The sequence below is a fragment of the Ctenocephalides felis genome, unplaced genomic scaffold, assembly GCF_003426905.1.
Source record: "Ctenocephalides felis isolate EL2017-DRISC unplaced genomic scaffold, ASM342690v1 CF-g0.4_SCAFFOLD_03571, whole genome shotgun sequence".
Lineage (NCBI taxonomy): Eukaryota > Metazoa > Arthropoda > Insecta > Siphonaptera > Pulicidae > Ctenocephalides > Ctenocephalides felis.
This window is the reverse complement of record NW_020539725.1, coordinates 61,634,505-61,656,349: the sequence shown is the minus strand read 5'-3', so window position 1 is coordinate 61,656,349 and position 21,845 is coordinate 61,634,505. Positions and strand designations below refer to the sequence as shown.

At 30.7% G+C, this 21,845-nt stretch overlaps 1 protein-coding gene across 1 annotated transcript in view; it reads left to right on the top strand.

Moving 5' to 3' along the window:
• LOC113386437 (hemicentin-1-like) overlaps positions 1–21,845 on the top strand; it is a 97,282-nt gene that overhangs the window by 57,387 nt on the left and 18,050 nt on the right. The window contains exons 5-9 of the mRNA XM_026624218.1: positions 2,584–2,787; positions 9,770–9,915; positions 11,155–11,299; positions 17,031–17,161; positions 18,337–18,496. Coding sequence (XP_026480003.1) covers positions 2,584–2,787; positions 9,770–9,915; positions 11,155–11,299; positions 17,031–17,161; positions 18,337–18,496 — 786 coding nt within the window. The remainder of the gene's footprint in view (positions 1–2,583; positions 2,788–9,769; positions 9,916–11,154; positions 11,300–17,030; positions 17,162–18,336; positions 18,497–21,845) is intronic.

Here is a 21,845-nt window from a genome sequence, read left to right as displayed (position 1 = left end):
TACTGATTGATATTTTTTCCTATAATCACACTCGACGTGACGATTCTAATTTTCTTCTTTTGCTGCTGCTGCTGCTGCTTCTACTTTTGCTGCTGCTGCTGACTCATGTATTAACAAACGGAGCGAGAGAATTCAAAAGGACTCTTTGTGTGTAGGGAAAAGCGGTTGGTGTAGGGGAAAACTGGTGGAAATAGGATAGTTTATTTTTTTTATTACTCCATATTGGCTTTGGCTATATTTTTCTTGAGTAATAAATTTAGTTGCAAACTTTGTACTTGGTTCTAACGATTATGAGCCTGAAATTTTGGAACCTGAAATTATGGAAACTAAAATATATGGATCTTGAATAATTTTAAATCATGAAATTTTTTGCATGGAATATTTAAATTTTTTGAAACGTGGATTTTTTCCTATCCTGGATTTTTTGGTGTCTGGATTTTTTGGAGTCCGGTTTTTTTTTGGAGCCTGGATTTTTTTAATCCTGGAATTTATTTTTTTATTTATTTATTCATTTTCTTTAAACCAAGAATTCTTTAAACCTAGAACTCTTTAAACCTAGAACTCTTTGAACGTAGAACTCTTTAAACCTAGAACTCTTTAAATCTAGGATTATAAACCTTGGATTTTCACACCTAGGAACTTTGAACCTAGGATTTTCAAACCTGAGAACTTTGATCCAGGTACTTTTTAAACCTAGAAACTTTGATCCAGGTATTTTTTCAAACCTAGAAACTTTGATAATGCAATTTTGTAAACCTACAAACTTTGAATCTAAATTTTCAAACCAATCAACTTTAAACCTACAATTTTTACATTCATAAACTTTGAACCTGATATTTTTTTAACCTAGAAACTTTGAATCTGACATTTTTTAAACTAAGGAACTTTTATCCTGGAACTTTTTGAATCTAGAAACCCTGATCCTAGATTTTTTTAAACTTAGAAACTTTGATCCTGGATTTTTTTAAATCTAAAAACTTTGATACTGGTATTTTTTCAAAAAATTCTTTGAATCTAAAATTTTAAACCCAGAAACTTAAACCTGAATGCATTTGAAACCCAGAAACTTTAAACCTGATATTTTTTAATCCAGAAACTTTGGACTTTGAGCTTATAAACCCAGATGCTTTAGACCTCGCACATATAAACCCAGATATTTTGAATCTGGAAGTTTTTAAACCTAGAAACCTTAATATTTTTTATTTGAATTTATTCAAACCTGAATGTGTTTGAATTTCTGAGTCTTTATACTTGGAAATATTAAAATCTTGTAAATTTGAGCCTGGAAACTTTTAATTTGGCATAATGAAACTTGGAGACTTCAAACCTAGATTTTGAATATAAAAAACACAGTATTTTAGTAACTATTTTTTTAACTATGCAAATAAATAAATGTCACTCTTGGAAAATCTAAAAGTAAAAGTACTAAGTTTCAGCTGCAATTCCATCACTTCTAGAAATCCACCAGAATACTGAGATCAAAATAAGTATGTCACATCACTCCACCATCCTCTACGTTATATATTATTACAAAATATTACTACATCCCCATAGAGAGAGATTGAATCTCGTTAATTATTTGCAGATTCATCACTGGCAAGGATGGCATTGGGACGACGTCGACTGATTTGGGACATGTATGGGACTTGTATGGGTTTCGATTGATACGATATGGATTTCGGGATTTAATCAGGCACGAATAGTTATTAGAAAGACTCGGCGATGGAAATATTAAGTTGACGTTGGAAATTTGATATATATATATATATATATATAATTACCATCAACAACAATATTTCCCAACAACAGTCTCGAAACAATCGCCCTCCACCGTACACGTACTCTTTCCAAACGATCGCTCCACCATGCGGCTTCACCGGTTTATTGTTTAGCGTCCATTGTTGCAAAATAATTGCACTGATTTTCCACGTTCAGCATTATAATGAAACATGGACTGACTCTATAGAACGAAATAGAAAAATGGTTATGAATTTATTACGACAGGAAATTTTGCTGCTGCATATATTTTTTCTATCGCCAGTAGTTTAATAATAGCGGGAGGACAATAGTGGGAGAGCTGGGAAAAAAATATTGGTTGAGAAAAATTTTAATTTTTAAATGGTTGTTTTTTTACAGTTCATGTTTCTGATTCTAACAGAGCTTAGATGTGGCATTTTATGTATTTTTCAATTTTACTCATCACCAAATAATTTCCACAAAGAGTCTGTACTTCTGTTCGTACTAGCTTTAAAGCAACGTTGTTTCTATATAAACCTGTATTTTTTTAATTTGAGTAATCATTCATCCAGCTCTCCTATTATTCAAACTGTAGCAAAAACAATACTGCAGCGAGCGATCCGTATCGGCCGGTAATATTTTAATGAAAATTTATGATCGGGATTTTATAGAGGACGTCCTGCGATTGTCAATTGTTTTTTTATTGCAAAAAAGGGATTTGGAAACCATAAGGGATTTAATATTTATATTTATTCGGACACAACATTCAGGGAAAAACTCAGAATTGATAAAAAATAGATATACATTTTTCAATTTATTAATTATTATTTTTGTCTATTTTTTCAGGTCGACCTGCTCCAACTGTCCGATGGTTGGTAAATGGACTATTGGTGGATGCCCAGGCTGAACAGACAAGTGGCGACGTCATCGAAAATCGTCTAATGTGGCCCACACTGGCCAGGGGCGATTTAGGGGCCATTGTCACATGCCAAGCTGTTAATACACAACTTATAGAACCCAGAGAGACTTCATTTGTCTTAGACATGCACTGTAAGTAATATAAAAATCTTGTGTTTGTGTGTTTCCAATTTTGATAAATTATTTTGTAATGTGTCAAGGGAAACAAAATAATGGTTATAAACTGAAAAAATTTAGAAATCATGGAGTAAACCAGTCAAAATTGACTGACTTAAAATTGTAAACGTGGGTAACTGGATGAAGGCTGTCGGGTTAGCCAGTATATATATATATATATATATATATCTATATATATAAAAGAGGAACGCCTTATGTGCTACCACTTATAACTCACGAACGGCTGGACCGATTTAGATGAAAATTGGCAGGGAGGTAGTTTAGAGCCAGGAGAAGGACATAGTATACTTTTTATCCCTTTATTTCATTCTAATTCAAAATTAATTATTTTTAAACTATCCATTTAGTTTATTGAATCTATGATTCTATTAATGATTTTATCCATGACATTTACTTTCAATTGTCAACTATCATTCGGTGTTTCTGTTTTGATACAAATATATTAATATGCTTTTTTTAATCACTACTTTTGGAAAATTATTACGTGAATAATATAAATTTTTTAATCACCACGGAAAATTATTACGAAGTGGCAAGTAAATTAATTCTTAATAATAGCAAGCGATTCCAGATGGACGATGGGGAAATTTATATCTTGAAAATGGGAATGTAATCATTCATATACTTAGGTATTTATGTATATTTGTTTATACGTATTTAAATAGAGTATTTGAGGTGTTTATATTATATATCAGCAATAAGTATAATCATCAACAAATTAATAAAAAAAATATTCTGAAATATAGTTTCTTGACATAACCTCAAAATTTGTAATAAAAATGTAAATAGTTATACATTAATTGTTGTTAATTTGTAATTTCTTTATACATATCTTATAAAATGTTTCAGGTGTTTACAACTAATTGGCATATATATATTATCAGCAAATGTGCTTTGATTCGACAATAAAAAGGTCTAATTGAAGTAATCGACTACCTTAAGTAAACTATAGTGATAGAATATTAGTTTTTGGTTCTCATATATTATAACCCAGCTATAAACCTCACGGAGCCCCAAACCTTTCCAGCGAATGCAAAATTGTCGAATTCGGTTTGTGCATTCTGGAGTTATATCGTCAGAACTTATAAATCAAGAAGGCTGAACCGATTTAACTGAAAATTGGCTTTGGTAAAGTTGGTAAAAGTTGGTTCAGAGCCAGGAGAAGGACATAGGATACCTTTTATCCTGTTCGACTTGGAATAACAATAAGCAAATGACAGCTATGTAATCACGCATGGATGACAATTCAATATTTGTAAGGAATTAATAATAAAATTATTTATTTTAAATAAATAATTAACAATTATAATATAATGATAGTGCCATTGCCCATTCGTATAAACAGTGAAGCGAACTATGTATAACTCAGTATGGTTGACAAATCATATTTTTCTCAAACACAATGCTCTGAAAGAACTTATTTGTATAATTATGTACTCATTGGTATTTATAAAACCTTTTCTAGATTATTCAGATTTAGAACCTAAATTTGGAATTGATCAAAGGAACATTTTGTCGAATAGCTTATTTCCAGTTATAATTTTCTGAATTTATTCAAGAATGGATAGTAATATATGAAGATCCACGACCGAAGTGTCAAAAACCAGTAAAGCTAAGCATTGTTTAACAGCAGTATTTGAATGTAAAGGGAAAAATATGTATAATCAGCTATAACCTTGATTCTTATGACTTTGGTATTGGGAGATAAATGGTAATCTTTGAAAATCCATAGTAAAAGTATTTTCTTCCATTGGTAGTTTTCTAGCAATTAGTTGAAAATGTAATTATTTTGTAAAATACCTTTGAAATTAAAATATGACATTAGACCTGCTTGCCATCTGGCCGTTCCAAGTTACCCCGTTATAGGGTAAAAAGGTCTAGATACATTTTTTTTTAAAGACAGCAAAAAAGCACGTTTTTACAATGATGAAGTAGCTGGTAGTTTTACTGAACGTAGTCAGATAATTGTTCATTTGAAATGTGTCATTTGTTGTGATGTAATTGGTTTGATTTTCATAATAAAATTTATTTTTGCTTAAAGTCAAATTGGACCTTTGTGCCTTGCCCTGTTCTACATATATACTTTTTATTAAATTTACTTTTATTCATCGAATATTACTAGAAACTTTTCAAAAAGCAGGTCAAAAAAGAGATACCTAAATCATTTTGTATCTCTCCTCGCAGAAATTTGAGAAATTTGTATAAGCTCAATAGTATTATTTACAATTATACACAAAATCCAGAATTCAAAAAAAAATTCAAAAAATTTGAAACGCATTCATTAATCGATTAAATGGAATTTGTAATGACTATATAAGTCGAAAGACCAACAAAGACTTGGATTGAATTATGCCATGTTTTCTATAGAAAATGTATAAAACTTTCAGTTTGGTTGTATTAATAAAATATATACAAACTAATGGGGTTTATTGTTTCTATAATACCTCATTGTATATAGCAATTCAAACAACACATCCTTACACAAAAAGTATTAATTTTTTAGATACTCTAGAAATTATTTATAAAATAACTTACTTAGCAAAACAACGTTTGCCGGGTCAGCTAGTATATATATATACATCCCCATTCCTATGTCTATTATCTCTCTGTTATCTCCGAGGTCTGATTATATCATTCTGTTTGTCCCCATAATATGTCATAATATGACACCAGCCGAATCACGCTTTCTGGCTGTCTGATAGTTGTCTTGCACCCTTGCATTTCAGACCTCCACAAATGCCCGATCATATATATTTATTAAAGTCTATTTGAGGCTATTTATAATAAATAATATATATTTATTAAAGTCTATTTGAGGCTGTGCTAAGAAATAAATTAAAACCCAAGAGCTGTTGGTTTTAAATTTTTATTTCGGATAAAAATACTTTTATATACCAATTGAATAAACTTTTGAATCTAACACATCTCCATAATCCGGACCTAATGATGTTTTTTATTGATTCTAAAGCTATCTCTCGAATAGATTTTAAAACTATAAAAATGCTGTTCCATATAATCGCCCGGAGCAAAACTCTATTCACTATTTCCACTTGAACGAGAACATTTAACAGTTTAACAATTAAAACAAGTCGTCGAGAGGGAATTAGATTGCGTACTTAGCACCGAAACACGAAACAGGGAGGGGTTTAGGGGTAAATTGAAATTATTTGAACTTTCTATTTGTCTATTTTTGTATCTGTCTTTTTCTCTTCAATTTTAATTACCTCAACGATATACAGCATAAAAAATATAGATTTTTCCTTTATAGATTAATAGACCAATTACTCCAGTCAATGGAGCGTTTTTACTCTGCTCCAATTTGCATAAAATTTTGGAATTAGGTTCATCTTACTCTCAAGTTCAAAAATTTAAACAATTCGGACTTTGCCACCACCTCTTATACAAAAATTTACAGAGTTATGATTGTTTAAAGAGTGCGCGGCCGCGCAATCGGAGTCGCTCTCGAGCACTTTAACCCTACGCCGTTTCAAAATGAGAGGAGTTACGAAAAAAATTATAATGAAAAAAGTTGTAGTCATTTTATTAACCTTTCAAATGGTATATTACAAATTGTTATGGAGTCAAAATTAAAGGAGTTATAACCCAAAAACTGATCGTATTTTTGTTGAATTGTGCCCATATTTCGAGCAATGTGTAAGTAAGCAGTATTTGGTGCCCAAAACTATTGACTAAAATCTGACGTAAGCAACTTAAGTCGGTCAGTTTTCTAGTAAAATTGCCCTATGAAAATTTCACTTCAAAATCATCTCTCTAACCCTATCCAAATCCGATTCGCCTCTGAGTCTTCAAACCGCGTTACATATACCGACGCCTCCACCGTCGGCTCCACCGCCGCCGCCCACTCGTCGCAAAACAGGTTTATTATGACACTCGTAAACGTTTTAAGCGAACAGTTTAATCCGGAGGTCCCTACAGTTGTAACAAGCTAATGAAATAATTAATCAGGCAAAATGGAACTGGAACTAGAACTGGAACTGGGATTTGAATAGAGATTGGGAACAAGGAAAATAGATAGTTAGATACTTTGGTGGAGTGCAGATAGACAAAAGTTGCAGAAGTTGATTCTTACGAATATAATTTTTTTTTAAATTGTGAAAAAAATAGAGAGGAGGAGAGTGTGCTATAATTGATGTTATAAGACCAAAGTAAACCTTGCATTGTATTGTCAATTGTAAAAAATATTTTTGAGAAATAGTTCAAGTAATTTAAGATAACAGGTTACATTTGTTTATATTTAGCATTATTCTGATATGATTCATTCTTATTTTTATGTATAAAGAAAGTAGACAATTTATTATTATATATTATTAAAAACTTAAGTCAGCAATGTCATTATAATATAATATAATAGTTAAGGATAAAACATAAATATTACATTGTAAATTCAAATTCAAAATATCAACTGTCAAAAAATATGTGAGCAACTTCAAGTTGTTGGGTACATTGTTCAAAATTAAATGCAGTAATTTCAAAACATTTTATATACAAATTATGATATATTGATGTAAGTTGTTTTGATCAGTTGGACGTTTATTTTACTATACAAAATTAAAATATAACAATACTATTATATATTGTTAGCAAGCTAATAAAATTCTCCACAAATCTGTATTTAACGTTTAAAAACTTTTAGAACAAAATTAAATAAAAAAAAATATGTAAATTTTAATATTTAGTTAGCCATTGGTTACTTATTTTTTAAATTTACGTTTATATTGCTGAAATTTGTTATGCAACATCTATAACGTTATATACCATTAAAAAGCTAATGAGATTATCTATGACTCTGTCTATAACAATTTAACACGTTTTGAACAAAATTATTTACAAAATATTTTTAAACTTTAAAGAGTCATTCTACATTATAAGTTTCATCGGTGGCACCCACGTTTATTTTATTATACAAAACTAAAATATAATAATAATATTATATATTGTTAGAAAAGTAATAAAATTATCTATAAATCTGTATATAACGTTTTAAAACTTTTCATATAAAATTGAATGTGAACTTAAAAATTCAGTTACCGTTGGTAACTTAAATTGGGTAAATTTCATTGGTGACCTTTTTTACATTTAACATTATTCTGATAAAATTTATATTTAACCTTATATATTACTATATATTAGTAAAAAGTAGATAAAACTATCTATAAATCTGTATTTAAAAATGTGTAAGTGTTGAAACAAAATTATACAAAAATAATTCGTTAAGATTTGAAATTAACATCATCTTAATCATGTTGACAGTTGCAAATCCAAAATGGACGCTTGACGGCTGAATGTTTGTGGTTTATATTTATATTTATTTTGTTCAAATTTAATGAAATATATTAACATTTTGATATATCGTTAGAAAGCTAATAAAATTCTCTACAAATATGTATGTAACGTTTAATAATTTTACAAACAAAATTAAATAAGAAAAATTAGTTAAAAAGTGCTTAACACAATTCTGATCAATCCATGCAACTTGTCTTAGGACAAAATACCACTTACACCTAGTTTAGGAGTAATGTTTATCCAAAACCACACACAACTAACTTGAACTGTTATATAGATTATTATGAGGTCATTAACGTCACTTGTGGTCACAATACAAATGTCAGTACTGTCATTGTTAAATCTCGACAATTTAGTTCGCTTCCGACTCGACAGATGTCACGTACACGTCACGTCAACTAAGGCTTGGTGTACATGATCAAATGTTAAACCAGAAATATCTAAATTATGTACAATTAAAGTACATCTAAAGCACTACAAAATATTTTTTTAACCGCGATTCCTTTAATCAGCAAAAGAAGCTACAACCTACCCATTCCTCCGGGAAATGGTTTCTGGGTGATGGTTATGCCCAACATTAATTACATATCTTCCCGAGGAAAATATAAAAATAAATAGCGAAGGCGCAAAAAAGTAATTACCTGAGCTGTGTGTACGTACAGCTATTAGCTTTGTACACGAATGAATCTGTAAGCCGACGTCTCCACCGGCTCCACCGCCTTCGAGGAAAACGTGTGGGCGAAGGAAATATAATTTGAAAAATATCGACTTGCTTTATGAGAAACATGATAAATTCAGATTATGTTTGTAAAAGTAAAGATGAAGATCTTGGTTTATATTGCAAGCAAGAAAAAAGACTGTGTCTCCACCAAATCACTCAAAGTTCTGACTCAAAGTTTTACCATCTGTCTTAATAACAAAAGCCCAATAGAAGAAAATATTCGTTCGTAAAGCTACTTCTCGAGCATTATAATCACTACAATAGTGCACTATATACTATATAGTCCTTATAAAATGACTCTTTTCATGTCCTTAATACCATCTGATAGAATGATAGAATGATAAAATGCTGTACTCAACAATATTATTATTATTATATCCGAGCAAAGGGATTATTTGTTGTGCTGGGGCACAAGAAGCTATTGTCGTAGTAAAAGACGAAATGGGACGAATTATATATATATATATATATATATCTATATATATATATATATATATATATATATATATATATTATTTAAAATGTTCTCTGTTTTTCTGGGTTTATTCCCATACCCAAAATGTTTGCATCAAAGTAAATATTTTAGAAAATAAACAAGTAATTTCGTTTTTTCGACACTTCTTTGTTCTTTTCCCTGAGACGTGTCAAGTGCACACACATCAAGGCGTCTCCACCTGTTTTTTTCATTCCGGTGGAGAAATGTTACAAATAGCTTTTGATGTCGAAATAATTAGGAGATTTTTGTGGGTTTTAATATAATAAGTATATATATGAAAATGGATTCATGTAAACAACATATTGTTTTGAGAACAGTTCGATGATTTAAACTTTTGATCTTATAACATTTTTGATAAATGCTTAAAATTTGATCAAGAAATCAAATTTTAAATAATGTTTTTGTTTTTGTTTTAGTGAAACCTTTGGTGGTCAATATAATGAAACCTCCACCGCCTTTGGTGGCGGACAGGAGGTATGAGGTCACCTGTGAATCTGCAGGTTCACGACCGCCAGCGGTCATCACGTGGTACAAAGGCAAAAGACAATTACGTAGAACTAAGGTAAAATATTACAACATTATATAAATTATAAAAATATTTTATATTTAATATATACTGTAATGGATCACAAAAAATCACATGTCGAAACATAATTTGTTTGGTTATGTATATTAGGGTGGTCCTTAACATGGATGCTTTATTATATACAGATTTGTAGAGAATTTTATTAGCTTTCTAACGATATATAAAAATATTAATATATTTTATTAAATTTAAATAAAATAAATATAAATATAAACCACAAACATTCAGGCGTCAAGCCTCCATGTTGGATTTGCAACTGTCAACTTGATTAGGATGGTGTTAATTTCAAACTTTAACGAATTATTGTTATATAATTTTGTTCCGACACTTACACCGTTTCAAATACAGATTTATAGATAATTTTATCTACTTTTTAACAATTTATAGTAATACATAAGTACAAATATAAATTTTATCAGAATAATGTTAAATGTAAAGAATGTCACCAATGAAATTTACCAACTGTAACTGAATTTTTAAGTTTACATTAAATTTTATACGAAAAGTCATTAAACGATACATACAGATTTATAGATAATTTCATTACCTTTCTAACAATATATAATATTATTATTATATTTTCGTTTTGTGTTATAAAATAAACGTGGGTATAACAAAGTGCACTCGACGAAACTAATAATGTAAAATGACACTTTAAAGTTTAAAAATATTTTGTAAATGATTTTGTTCGAAACGTGTTAAATTGTTATATATAGAGTCATAGATAATTTCATTAGCTTTTTAATGGTGTATAACATTATATATGTTGCCTAACAAATTTTAGCAATATAAACTTAAATTTAAAAAAAATGTAATCAATGGCTAACTGAATTTTAAACTTTATAAAATAAGTATTTACTTAGTAAGAAGAGACAAGAAACTTTGGTTGAAGTGCGGACTATGTTACAGTTAATATTAAAAGCTAAAACTCTCAGAAATTTATTGTTTATCAATTTGGAAGCATTTGAGTCCCTGGGAGCAAGCAAATTTCGAAAACATCCATATTAAGGACCACCTTATAAGTAAATATACATTGTATATATTCACCAAAGCAAAAGATTGTAGTTGCTGAGGTTCTCAAGTAACTGTACACGATCTATTTTTCTTTACGTGTAATCTTTCTTATCACAGAAATTACCAAAATTCCATTAATTTTATGTCCTACTTTTTATTAAACTATAGCACTATAATAATTGTTATTATTATTTTTTTCAGGATGAAACTCACGAAAATAGGACAGTGAGTTCCTTAAGTTTTGTGCCGAGCACTGAAGATGACGGAAAAGAAATTACGTGTCGTGCTGAAAATCCAAATGTTACAGGAATGTTTAAGGAAACTACGTGGACACTTGATATAGTCTGTAAGTACCTTAATGATTTATAAATATCAATTTATTAGAAAGCAATTCATGAACTAGAAGTTACGCACAATGTCCTTGAATACCGTGTATACTGATCACTTTTCCGAGGCCTCCAATATTTTATGATATTTACTTAGATCAAAATCTCCACCACCATATACAGTATTTGCCCAAGCATTGATATCTGACTTCCAAATCCAAATTCAAATCCGAATCCACAATCTCCATTACAACAAATCCAGCATCTGCATCATCTCTCCACCTACTCCTCCACCTCCTCCTGTTTAAAATTTCGCAACCACATCCCCTACTAGTAGTGGTACTACTAGACTTCGGATACACGACCGCGGCGCCTCCTCATCGGGGTCAGTCACGAATCTCGGTCCGGTCGGTTTTAAAGTCGTGCGAGCGCCGTACGTGACGGGAAATGTAAATTTTCGAGCGAGCAGTTTCCAGTCAGTGTGACCGAGATGGTCGAGGGACGGTGGAGACGGCGAAAGCGGTGGAGACGGCGTCCGGGTCGAGAGCGCGCGTATGCAAAACCAAATGGTGCCGCGCGACGGCGGCTGCGGGTCAACGCAATACGTCATGTGTTAGATCCGGGACGAGGGATGAGATATATGTATATATATATATATATATATATATATATATATATATATAATATATATATATATATACTAGCAAACCCGACGAACTCCGTTTGGCCGCCAGTTGGTTATGAAGAAATTTTTGTTTGTTTTATATTTGAGAAGAAAAAAATTGATTTTATCATACAACAGTGATGATTTTATTTCGATTACAAAAATGAAGTGTTTTTTAGTTGAACTTCTCTAAGTAAATGAAAGTGAATCCGCAAATTATCCGTTTCATTGAAGTGCTCTTTGGTAAACCACATTTTTTGTTTTTTGGTCTGACGTTAACACAAACAAAGCGGATGCTTTTTCAACTCGTGAACAAGCAACGTATAACTGCCCATGTGAAAAACAATGATTTTCTAAATAATCTATTTGAAATTTATCCCGCAAACACTAACCGATTGGCCTTGCGACTTGTTAATTGCGATCGCAAGGCGAACTGGAAATTGCAATCGCTTGAAGTCAAACGGAAGACCAGTCAGAATCATTGGTATGTCACCAAATCGCCAGCAATTTTTTATTGAATGGTGAAATTCAGTGCGTGTACATCATTATTCTTTGCGGCAAGAATTGCTCGTTGACTTAACCAAGCATAATTCTGATAATTCTCACTAATGTCATTACTCGAATTTTTAATTACGATGACAAAGACCTTTCCAAAGATTGTCGAAATCGGTTCGTGCGCTTTGGAATTATATCGTCAAGAAGGAAAACCTGACTTATTTTTATATATATGTATATATATATATATATGTGGGAGTTGTGATGATTATTATAATATATTAAAATTAGAAACTCCCAACATAAAAAATATATCAAATTTATTGACTATAAAAATATTACGATATCAAAAATATACATGACATGTCCGATCGTTTTTCACAAATCAAAACCAGCCTGCTTGATATCGCCACACACTCCCTGCCCAGTGTTGATCTCACAGTTAAAAAAAAAAAAAAAAAAAAAAAACAGGGAAACACGTTATAAAAATGTGGTGGGAAAGCAGATTATAGCAGACCAGTGTTGTAATACTGGTCAATTACAAATTTCCATGTTTCGTCAGCAGATCCACCGTATGTGGTGATTTGACCTGCCATCAACTCCATATTCTGCATAATGTTCTCGATCTAAAGGGTATTAGTTATATCAGAATAACTTAATGTTTAGAATGCATAATTTATGGGTACAGTTTCCATTTCTGCAAGCGTTGCATTCGTATCTGATGAGTTCCGATCAGAGAAAGAAGTTGGCTCTTTATCCAAATCAGGATCATTGGTTTCTTTGACATAAGAGTCCAGAATTGTGGAATCCAATAAATTATGTCAAATTTTGTTTTGATTCGTCGTTGTCACCGATAATGGGAGGTAGCATTATAAGACGATTTGTTGAGTTAACAGAGAAAGAGAGGTTGAATTGCATTCCAATGAAAAGTTCAGGCTCCAAATTATTTTTTCTGTCAGCAATAAACACTGAGGTCTGGGTATACCAAATGAGTAACCTCGGAAGTCTGATCCAGATAGTAAGTGCGTTAACTATGATGGATTGGACTGGACATACCTTATAGGTCGTCACTGAAGACCAGTGATTATGGTGCTGCGTCAAAATCAATTTTTCTTAAATCTTTGAAAAATAAAACTCCTTTATCTTCATCTCCATCGTCGTGAGTTACCAATGTGGGAGTAGTAATGATTATGATAATATATTAAATTAGAATCTCCCAACAATAAAAAAAATATAAATTTATTAACTATAAAAATATTACGATATCAAAAATATACATGACATGTCCGATCGTTTTTTACAAATCAAAACCAGCCTGCTTGATATCGCCACATATATATATATATATACAATAACGTATTGTGTGTCACCATTCAGCAATTCTTATTTACCAGTATCTAAAAAATATTTACAAAGTTTTAAAAAAATTAATTTTATTTTATATTTAAAATAATTAAAAGATATACATACCACACCAGGAAAAACCATGCGGACCGAGTTTTGTATTTAATAAAAAAATTATATTATTGAAGTAAAACTTGAATATAATAAAGTATCATGAAAATTTATTACTACCTAAAAAGGCCTCGTCAAATATTCTAAATTCATTTTAATCAATAAAAACACTAATAAGATTGTTACTTGGAATCATATAGGATCCTCGTAAAATTTAAGAATATTTTATTTTATTAACGTAAATTTTATTTCGTTGCCGTTATAATTTGATAATTTGAGAAACATCCGACTTGTTTAGTGGTCAGTAGTTGTCACATGTGCGACAGTGTACCCGAAGCGACCGGCTGTGTCATAAATTATTTGCAAAGGACACGTCCGGACGTGCGACGAGTCCTTTGAGTCCTTTGTATAGCGCCGAGATCCGAAGCGAAAATATATAAATATATTTGAAACGAAATCACTATTGGATATGTGTGCCTGTTGGCAAATTGATAAATTAAAAACTAGTGGTTATGGCATCGTGTCTTAAGGCAAATTGCTGGAACTTCCCGTATCGTAATGAAATATCCGAGAAATTTTAAACGTTTTCAAATATATTATTAAAATGCTGTAACTTTCATTATTTTTGCTTACCTGTTTGTTATATCTGAGAAAATCAAATGTAAATCATAAATAAATCAATTTATCTCCAGAACATTAACAATCGTCATTTCATTTCGAATTCAATTTAAAAAAAAAATAGTTGCCTAATTTGCACAAAATTGAAAAAGTGCTCCTGTATAGTCACAGTCTAAACGCATTTGCAAATAATTCTGTGCGACATTTTTACTAATACTGTTCTTAGCTTGGCGGCATTTTCACATTTTTCAAAAGTTTTCACAATATTGGAAAAGTGCTCCTGTACATAAACAGTCTAAACGCACTCGGGTAAACATTTGTACCAGAGTTGCGCTTAGACTGTGCTCAGCCTGGGTAATTTTTTGAATTTTTAATCCAAAATTACAAAAATATTTTATGTAAAATATAAAAAGATGTGATAATTTTTTATCCTCAAAAGCAATTGTTTTGGCAATACAAGCAGAAAGTTTTTTAGATCATTCAAATCGGACGCTTAGTTCACACAAAAATTGCCATTTTTGCACATTTAGCTTTGTATCTTCACAATGGCTGGACCTACCTTTGCCAAAAACCACTTTTTCCCGTCATTGCAAACTGAATGTTTTCTGATCATTCAAATCGGATGCTCCGTTCTTTCAAAAACCCAATTTTTATTTTCTGTACTCTTGGCTTTTTATCTCCGTAACTGCTGGACCTGCCTTTGCCAAAAACTAATCAGCACATCTTTCTTTCTATCAATAGGAATCGAATGTTTTTCAAACTATTCAAATCGGTTGATCCGTGCGTCCGAAAACGTGGACGAAAAATTGCGGACATACAAAACACACACACGCACACACACATCCATTTTTTCTGAGGTATGCCAAAATGTTCAGAAACCTTCAAAACGTCGAGAAATGCAAAAATTTTCTTTTTTGGATTTTTGGCCCATTACTATAACTACGGGAAGTTAAAAATATTTATCTATATATCTTATATATAAAATTCTTCTGTACGCGTGTATGATTTGATACTTCTCCTAAACCGTTATTCGGATTTTGATAAATCATTTTAGAGCTTGTCAAAGGAAATTTTCAAGATTTAATGCAGGATAAAACCGTAGTAATATTGTAGAAATTAATAGCAAAAATTACAAAAAAACACTTATCATTGTTTCACATTGAAATATCATCTGCTAGAAACGTCAATTCACTTGAAATTTAAATAGCTCAAATTATGAGCCTAGATAACATTAGAATAAAATATACAAGGAAAATGTAATGTCTATATTATTATTGCCAAAAAGCAGCTGAGATGTGCTAGAAATTAAAATAATATAAAATACAGGCAACAGTATATATGTTTATATATGTTATATATAAACATATATATGTTATATGTTTGGCAGATGAAATTATATAATTCGGTTTAATAAATATTGCAGCAAGTCCGAAATTACATACACATTATTGTTTTCATTTTATGCATATCGTATTTTGGTGTACTTTACTAAATTATTTAACAATATAAATAATGTTTCGACTTATTAAAAAAATGATTTACAATTTGGTTTCGTGTGTTAAAAATTCATTTATTTGGCATTGCACATGGAATATTTAGTTAGTTGATCTTAGATTGAATAGTACTAGATTTTGCAAATTAATTCACCTAAGATTTGAACATAAACAATAATGTTTATTGAATTTATTAGTAAGAAAAATGTACTTTAGAAATTATAATTGCCAAATAACAACTAATTTATCGTACGCCGAGATTATGAAAATTTTAGACTAAATTGTTGAAGCAATTATGTCGTGTGGTAAAATCAAGTGTGATATTGTTCTTTTACCCCGGATACTATATTCATTTTTTCAGAATTTCTTATAAAGTTTATGCTAAGACTATAATAAATAAATCACAAATAGCAGGACATCAACTAGGGTATTAAAAAGTATAGAATAGGATACTAAAAAAAGTGGAACTTTTGAATTGTAGACGTGGGTGCAAGGCAATGTTTGTCGGGTCATCCAGTATACGTATAAATTTATATTTATACTTCAAGGGTGGTATTTCTTTCAAAAACACATAATATCAACCCCGGGAGAATATATCATCAAAAAACATCAGCTCGACACCCTTTTCTATTGTGTCATTGTATAATTTTGCAGTTTCATTCTCCATGTAGGTATTGTTTGTTCTATTCATGGCGTCATGGAGATATATACGACGAGGACGACTATTTTTTGTGCATTTTTTCCAGTTATTTTATACGTTTTTATAATGTTTTTTGCTTTCTTTCTTTTTTCTCTTACCCTGGTTTTTTGTCGACTTTTCCTTTGTTTACAAGTGTTTCTGGATACAATGGGAATGACACATGCGTTTGTCGCCACCGACGACAAGGCAGAACGAACGGTGGAGTTTTTATTTATTTCAGTTATTTATTTATTTCTTCTTGGTTAAGGAGATAAAACTTTAGCTAAAAAATTATCGCTTGTTTGCTATTTTTGAAAATACTCATTTGTTGCATTTTATTTTTCCAGATCCTCCAATCGTGACTCTTCGCCTAGGAAGTACTCTGAGTGCTGATGACATCAAAGAAGGTGATGATGTCTATTTTGAGTGCCATGTCAGCTCCAATCCGCCTTGGAGAAGACTTTTGTGGTTATATGATGTATGTATTTACAAACTTCTATATTTAATCCTAAAACAACTTCTTAAACCCGAAGAAACCAGCTTTATGGGTCATTTTTTTCGATCTGTTGCTAAATACTGAAACATTGAGTTCAAAGTTGTTTTATTCGAAATTTTTATATGGGACTGTGTTCAACTGTTGGCATGGAATTATTGTGAATTTTATCTAGTTTCTGCTGTGCTAACTGAAAAAGAGTGTCTTCATATAAAATTTGTGAGTTATTTAAAAAAATGAAAAAAATGTCCCGTATTCTTGTTAGTGAAACTATGAAAATGTCTATCTACTTGTCGTGCGATCAGGCGTATTTTACATATAAACAAACAAGAAATAACGTTATAATTACAAAATCTTATATGATGGAGTTATCATAAGATTCTTCCTTGCTTGTTTACATGTAAAATACGCCTCATCGGACAGCAGACATTTTCACAGTTTCACTAACAAGAAACAAGCAGAAATAACTCACAAATTTTATATGAAGACACTCCTTTTTAGTTAGCACAGCAGAAACTCAATAATGTAATATCGAATTCAAAGTCGTTTTATTCAAAATATTTCTATCGGATAGTATACAGTTGTTGGCATGGAATTATAGTAAATTTCATCTAGTTTCTGTCTATCTTACTAAAAAAGAATGTCTTTATATAAAATTTGTGACCTATTTGATAAAAAGTAAAAAAATGTCTCGAATTAGATATAAACGAGCAAGGAAGAATCTTATTTATTGTAAACTAATGTAATATCGTATTCAAAGTCAATTTATTCAAAAAAATTCTATAGGACAATGTGCAACTGTTGGCATGGAATTGTTGTGAATTTTATCTAGTTTCTGTTGTGCTAACTATAAAATAGTGTTTTCATATAAATTTTGAGCCCAATAACATAGCGTTGTCATGGCAAGTGAAAATGCTTGGCAGTGGAAACTATGAAAACGTCTCTCTATTTGCTGTGCGATCAGGCGTATTTTACATATAAACAAAGCAAGGAACAATCTGGCTTAATTTCTAATAATTTGAAAGAATAGCTTGGAATTTAAAAATCTAAGGATTTTATTCAAGGATAAAAGTATCCAAAGATTTACATGTAAATTTCTGAGCTTTCTGAGAATTTTTTTTAAATTTCACTCATAATTTTTTTTTTTTTTTTTCTACCAGGGTGCTGTATTATCTCACAACACATCAGGACGTGTATTCAGATCAAACCAGAGCCTGGTGCTTCAACATGTCACTAAACAAAGTGCAGGAAAATATTCCTGCTCTGCCATCAATAGTGAAGGCGAAACGATTTCCAATGAGCTGGATTTTCGAGTCAAATGTGAGTAAATATTCCAAATTTTACATACTTAAAAATCCGTTACAAACATACTGAGATTTAAAATTGGAAAAGAATAAGTGGGTTGGGTAATTGTCTCATGAAATAGCATTATCTTATGCTTGTTTCTTGTTAGTGAATATGTGAAAATGTGAAAATGTCTGGTGTAATAAATAATTTTAACTTTGCAATTCAGTTTATATAATTCTTATAAATATTAGACAATGTTACAGTATTTATAATAATCTATTTGAAAACATTCTGTATTCCTCGAACATTTTATTACGGTACGGGAAGTTCCAGCAATTTGCCTTAATCATACACAACTAGTTTTATTTATATATCACGTATCATTATTTAAAGTCATCTCCATCTAAATCATTGATATGTATCAAGGCTCCACCGTCGTCTCCACCATTACCAGAAACAAGCCAAAGGCTATTTGACTAAGAAATGAAATCCAAATAGTGCCATCTCTGTGTACTTTGTCTTTTCCATCTGCGATATTATGAATGATACAGAACCTATTAATATTCTATCTACGGTGGAGACGAAAGTATGACGGTAGATCTCCACAAGAGTAGATAGATGTATGGAACTATCTCAATATATATATATATATATATATATATATATATATATATACATTTATCCTTAAACTTTTCCCTCCACCCCAGTAAACAAAAACTCATTAAAATCTCATTTCTCAATTCATATTTTTCCATGTATATTATAGAAGAAGCTATTAATTCGCTAGAATTGTGCTATGAGTTACAACTATTCTGTAAATAATATTAAATGAAGAAAGTTCTCGACTGAGTGTTTAATTAAAAATATGAAACAGAGCTCTCTGTCTTGTTTTCTCTCCTTTTGCAAATTCATTTAATTTTATAAAATGCGATTTAATGAAACTACAGGAATGGAAGGTAAAAGTCGAAGTGTACTATCGAGAAATTGATCAACATAATTACAACATAATTTTGTTTGGACGAAATGATTTCTAACCTGTCTATCCCAGATCTAAAGGCTAAATCGTGTGTATTATATTTTATAGAATCTCCTTTATATTCTCTGAAATTAATTTCAGATACATTTCATTCTCCATGTTGACCCTCATCACGTGAGTTATGATAAACTTTTGCCAAACTATTAGAAACCCAGTTTTAGTTTAGTTAGTTGACCAACAGAAATTGCCAACTAATATTAATAGTTAAATTTTCCAACTAATAACAGATTTGAAAATTTAATTTTTAGTTAGTTAATTAACAGAAATTTCCAACTGGTAATAATTAATAAAATCATAAACAAGTACATCAATTAATGACACTATGAAAATGTCTATTTGCTGTGCGATCAGGCGTATTTTATATACAAACAAGCAAAAAAAAATTGAAGATACCTGCACCATCTAGAATTCTATTATCATAACATTCTTTCTTGCTTATTTATATCATCCACCAAATTGCTGGAACTTCCCGTACCGTAACGAAATGTTCGAGGAATATTAAATGTTTTCAAATAGATTATTATCAATATTGTAACATTGTCTAATATTTATAAGAATTAAATAAACTGAATTGCAAAGTTGAAATTATTTGTTTATCGTATATTAGAACTTCAGTCAGAATTAAAATTAAAATCTGAATTATTTTTGATACACAAAAAAATTGAAACATTTTTTCCAAAAGTAATTATTTTATTGAAATAAGCAAAAAGTTCTTTGAATCATTCAAATGGGACGCTCAGTTCTTTCAAAAACTGCCATTTTTTGCACATTTAGCTCGGTATCTCCGAAACGGCTAGACCTACCTCTGCCAAAAACTAATCATCACTTTTTCCCGTCATTACAAATTAAATGCTTTTTAAATCATTCAAATCGTATACTCCGTTCTCTCAAAAACTCGATTTGTATTTTCTGCACTCTTTGCTCCGTATCTCCGTAACGGCTCGACCTACCTTTGCCAAAAACTAATCAGCACATATTCTTATCAATAGGAATCGATTGCTTTTTGAATTTTTCAAATCAGTACATCCATACGCCTGAAATCGTCGACAAAAAACTGTGTCCACACATACACACACATTCATGTTTTCTGAGGTGCCAGAATGTTCAGAAACCTCTGAAACGTGAAGATATGTAAAAAAAATTATTTTCGATTGTTGGATGATTATAATAACTTACCCTACAAAAAGTTAATAAAGTTTGTTGCTTTTGTACGAGATGACAATTAAGTTTAAAAAAAAATGCGTAAGTAGTAGAGTTTCTTTGGTCTGTTCGCTCGTCAGTAGAATCCTTTTTGTTTATTTGCTCGTCAGTAGAGTCCACTTTCCAATTTTCTAGATTAAAATTTTACCCGTCAGTAAGGTTCATTTCTTGTCATTAAATTTGCTCGTCAGTAGAATCCCTTCTATATCTTTTTCTTCACATTTTAAGGTTGCTTGTCAGTAGTCCCTTTTTTTCTTTTATTTTAAAATTTGATTTACTCGTCAGTAGAATCTATTTTTTAATTTTCTAGATCAAAAGTTTATCTGTCAGTAGAGTTCATTTCTTATCATTTAATTTGTTCATCAGTAGAGTCCCTTCTATATCTTTTTCTTCACATTTTATGGTTGCTTGTCAGTAGTCCCTTTATTTCTTTTAGTTTAAAATTTAATTTGCTCGTCAGTACAGTTTCTTTTATATTTTTTGTTCACATTTTAAAGTTGCTCATCAGTAGTCCCTTTTTTTTTTAGTTTAAAACTTATTATTTAAAATATTTATCTAGTTTAATATTCAAGACACATACTACAGCTGTTCAAAGAATGTGTCTGTATCACCAGCGAAATAGTCAAAAATACAAGCAGTCAATGAATGTATGTTAAGTTTAATTACATGAAGTTCTTCAAACACAATTATTACATGATGAGTGAAGTTGCAAAAACAACGTTTGTTTAGGCGTTGTTTAACATCCACTGTGTGAAAAAATATTTTAAAATATATTAATTATCAATTATTTCATTTCTCTAATGAAGGTTCAAGTTCTAAATGCTAATTACAATGACAAACCGATCATGTCATAATTGAAGTATGACTTTAATTACATTATTGTTTTCAAATATTATAGGTGTATGATGTGTAGTGTGAAAGATTCATTGCCGATGTATATTATTATCTATTCGCGTATGTATCTTAATTCCGGCTGCCTGTACCTATCGAACGTTAAATTCTAAACAGCAATACCCAATGGTTCCCTTGCTAGTGCTCCTAATTTCCGATTCCGTGCATTACGGACGCAGTTAACCTGCGGCTTGACCTGTGTTTGTTGTGTTCCCCTGTCGTTGTTTACATCGAAGAGGCTTCACGCTTAATTGC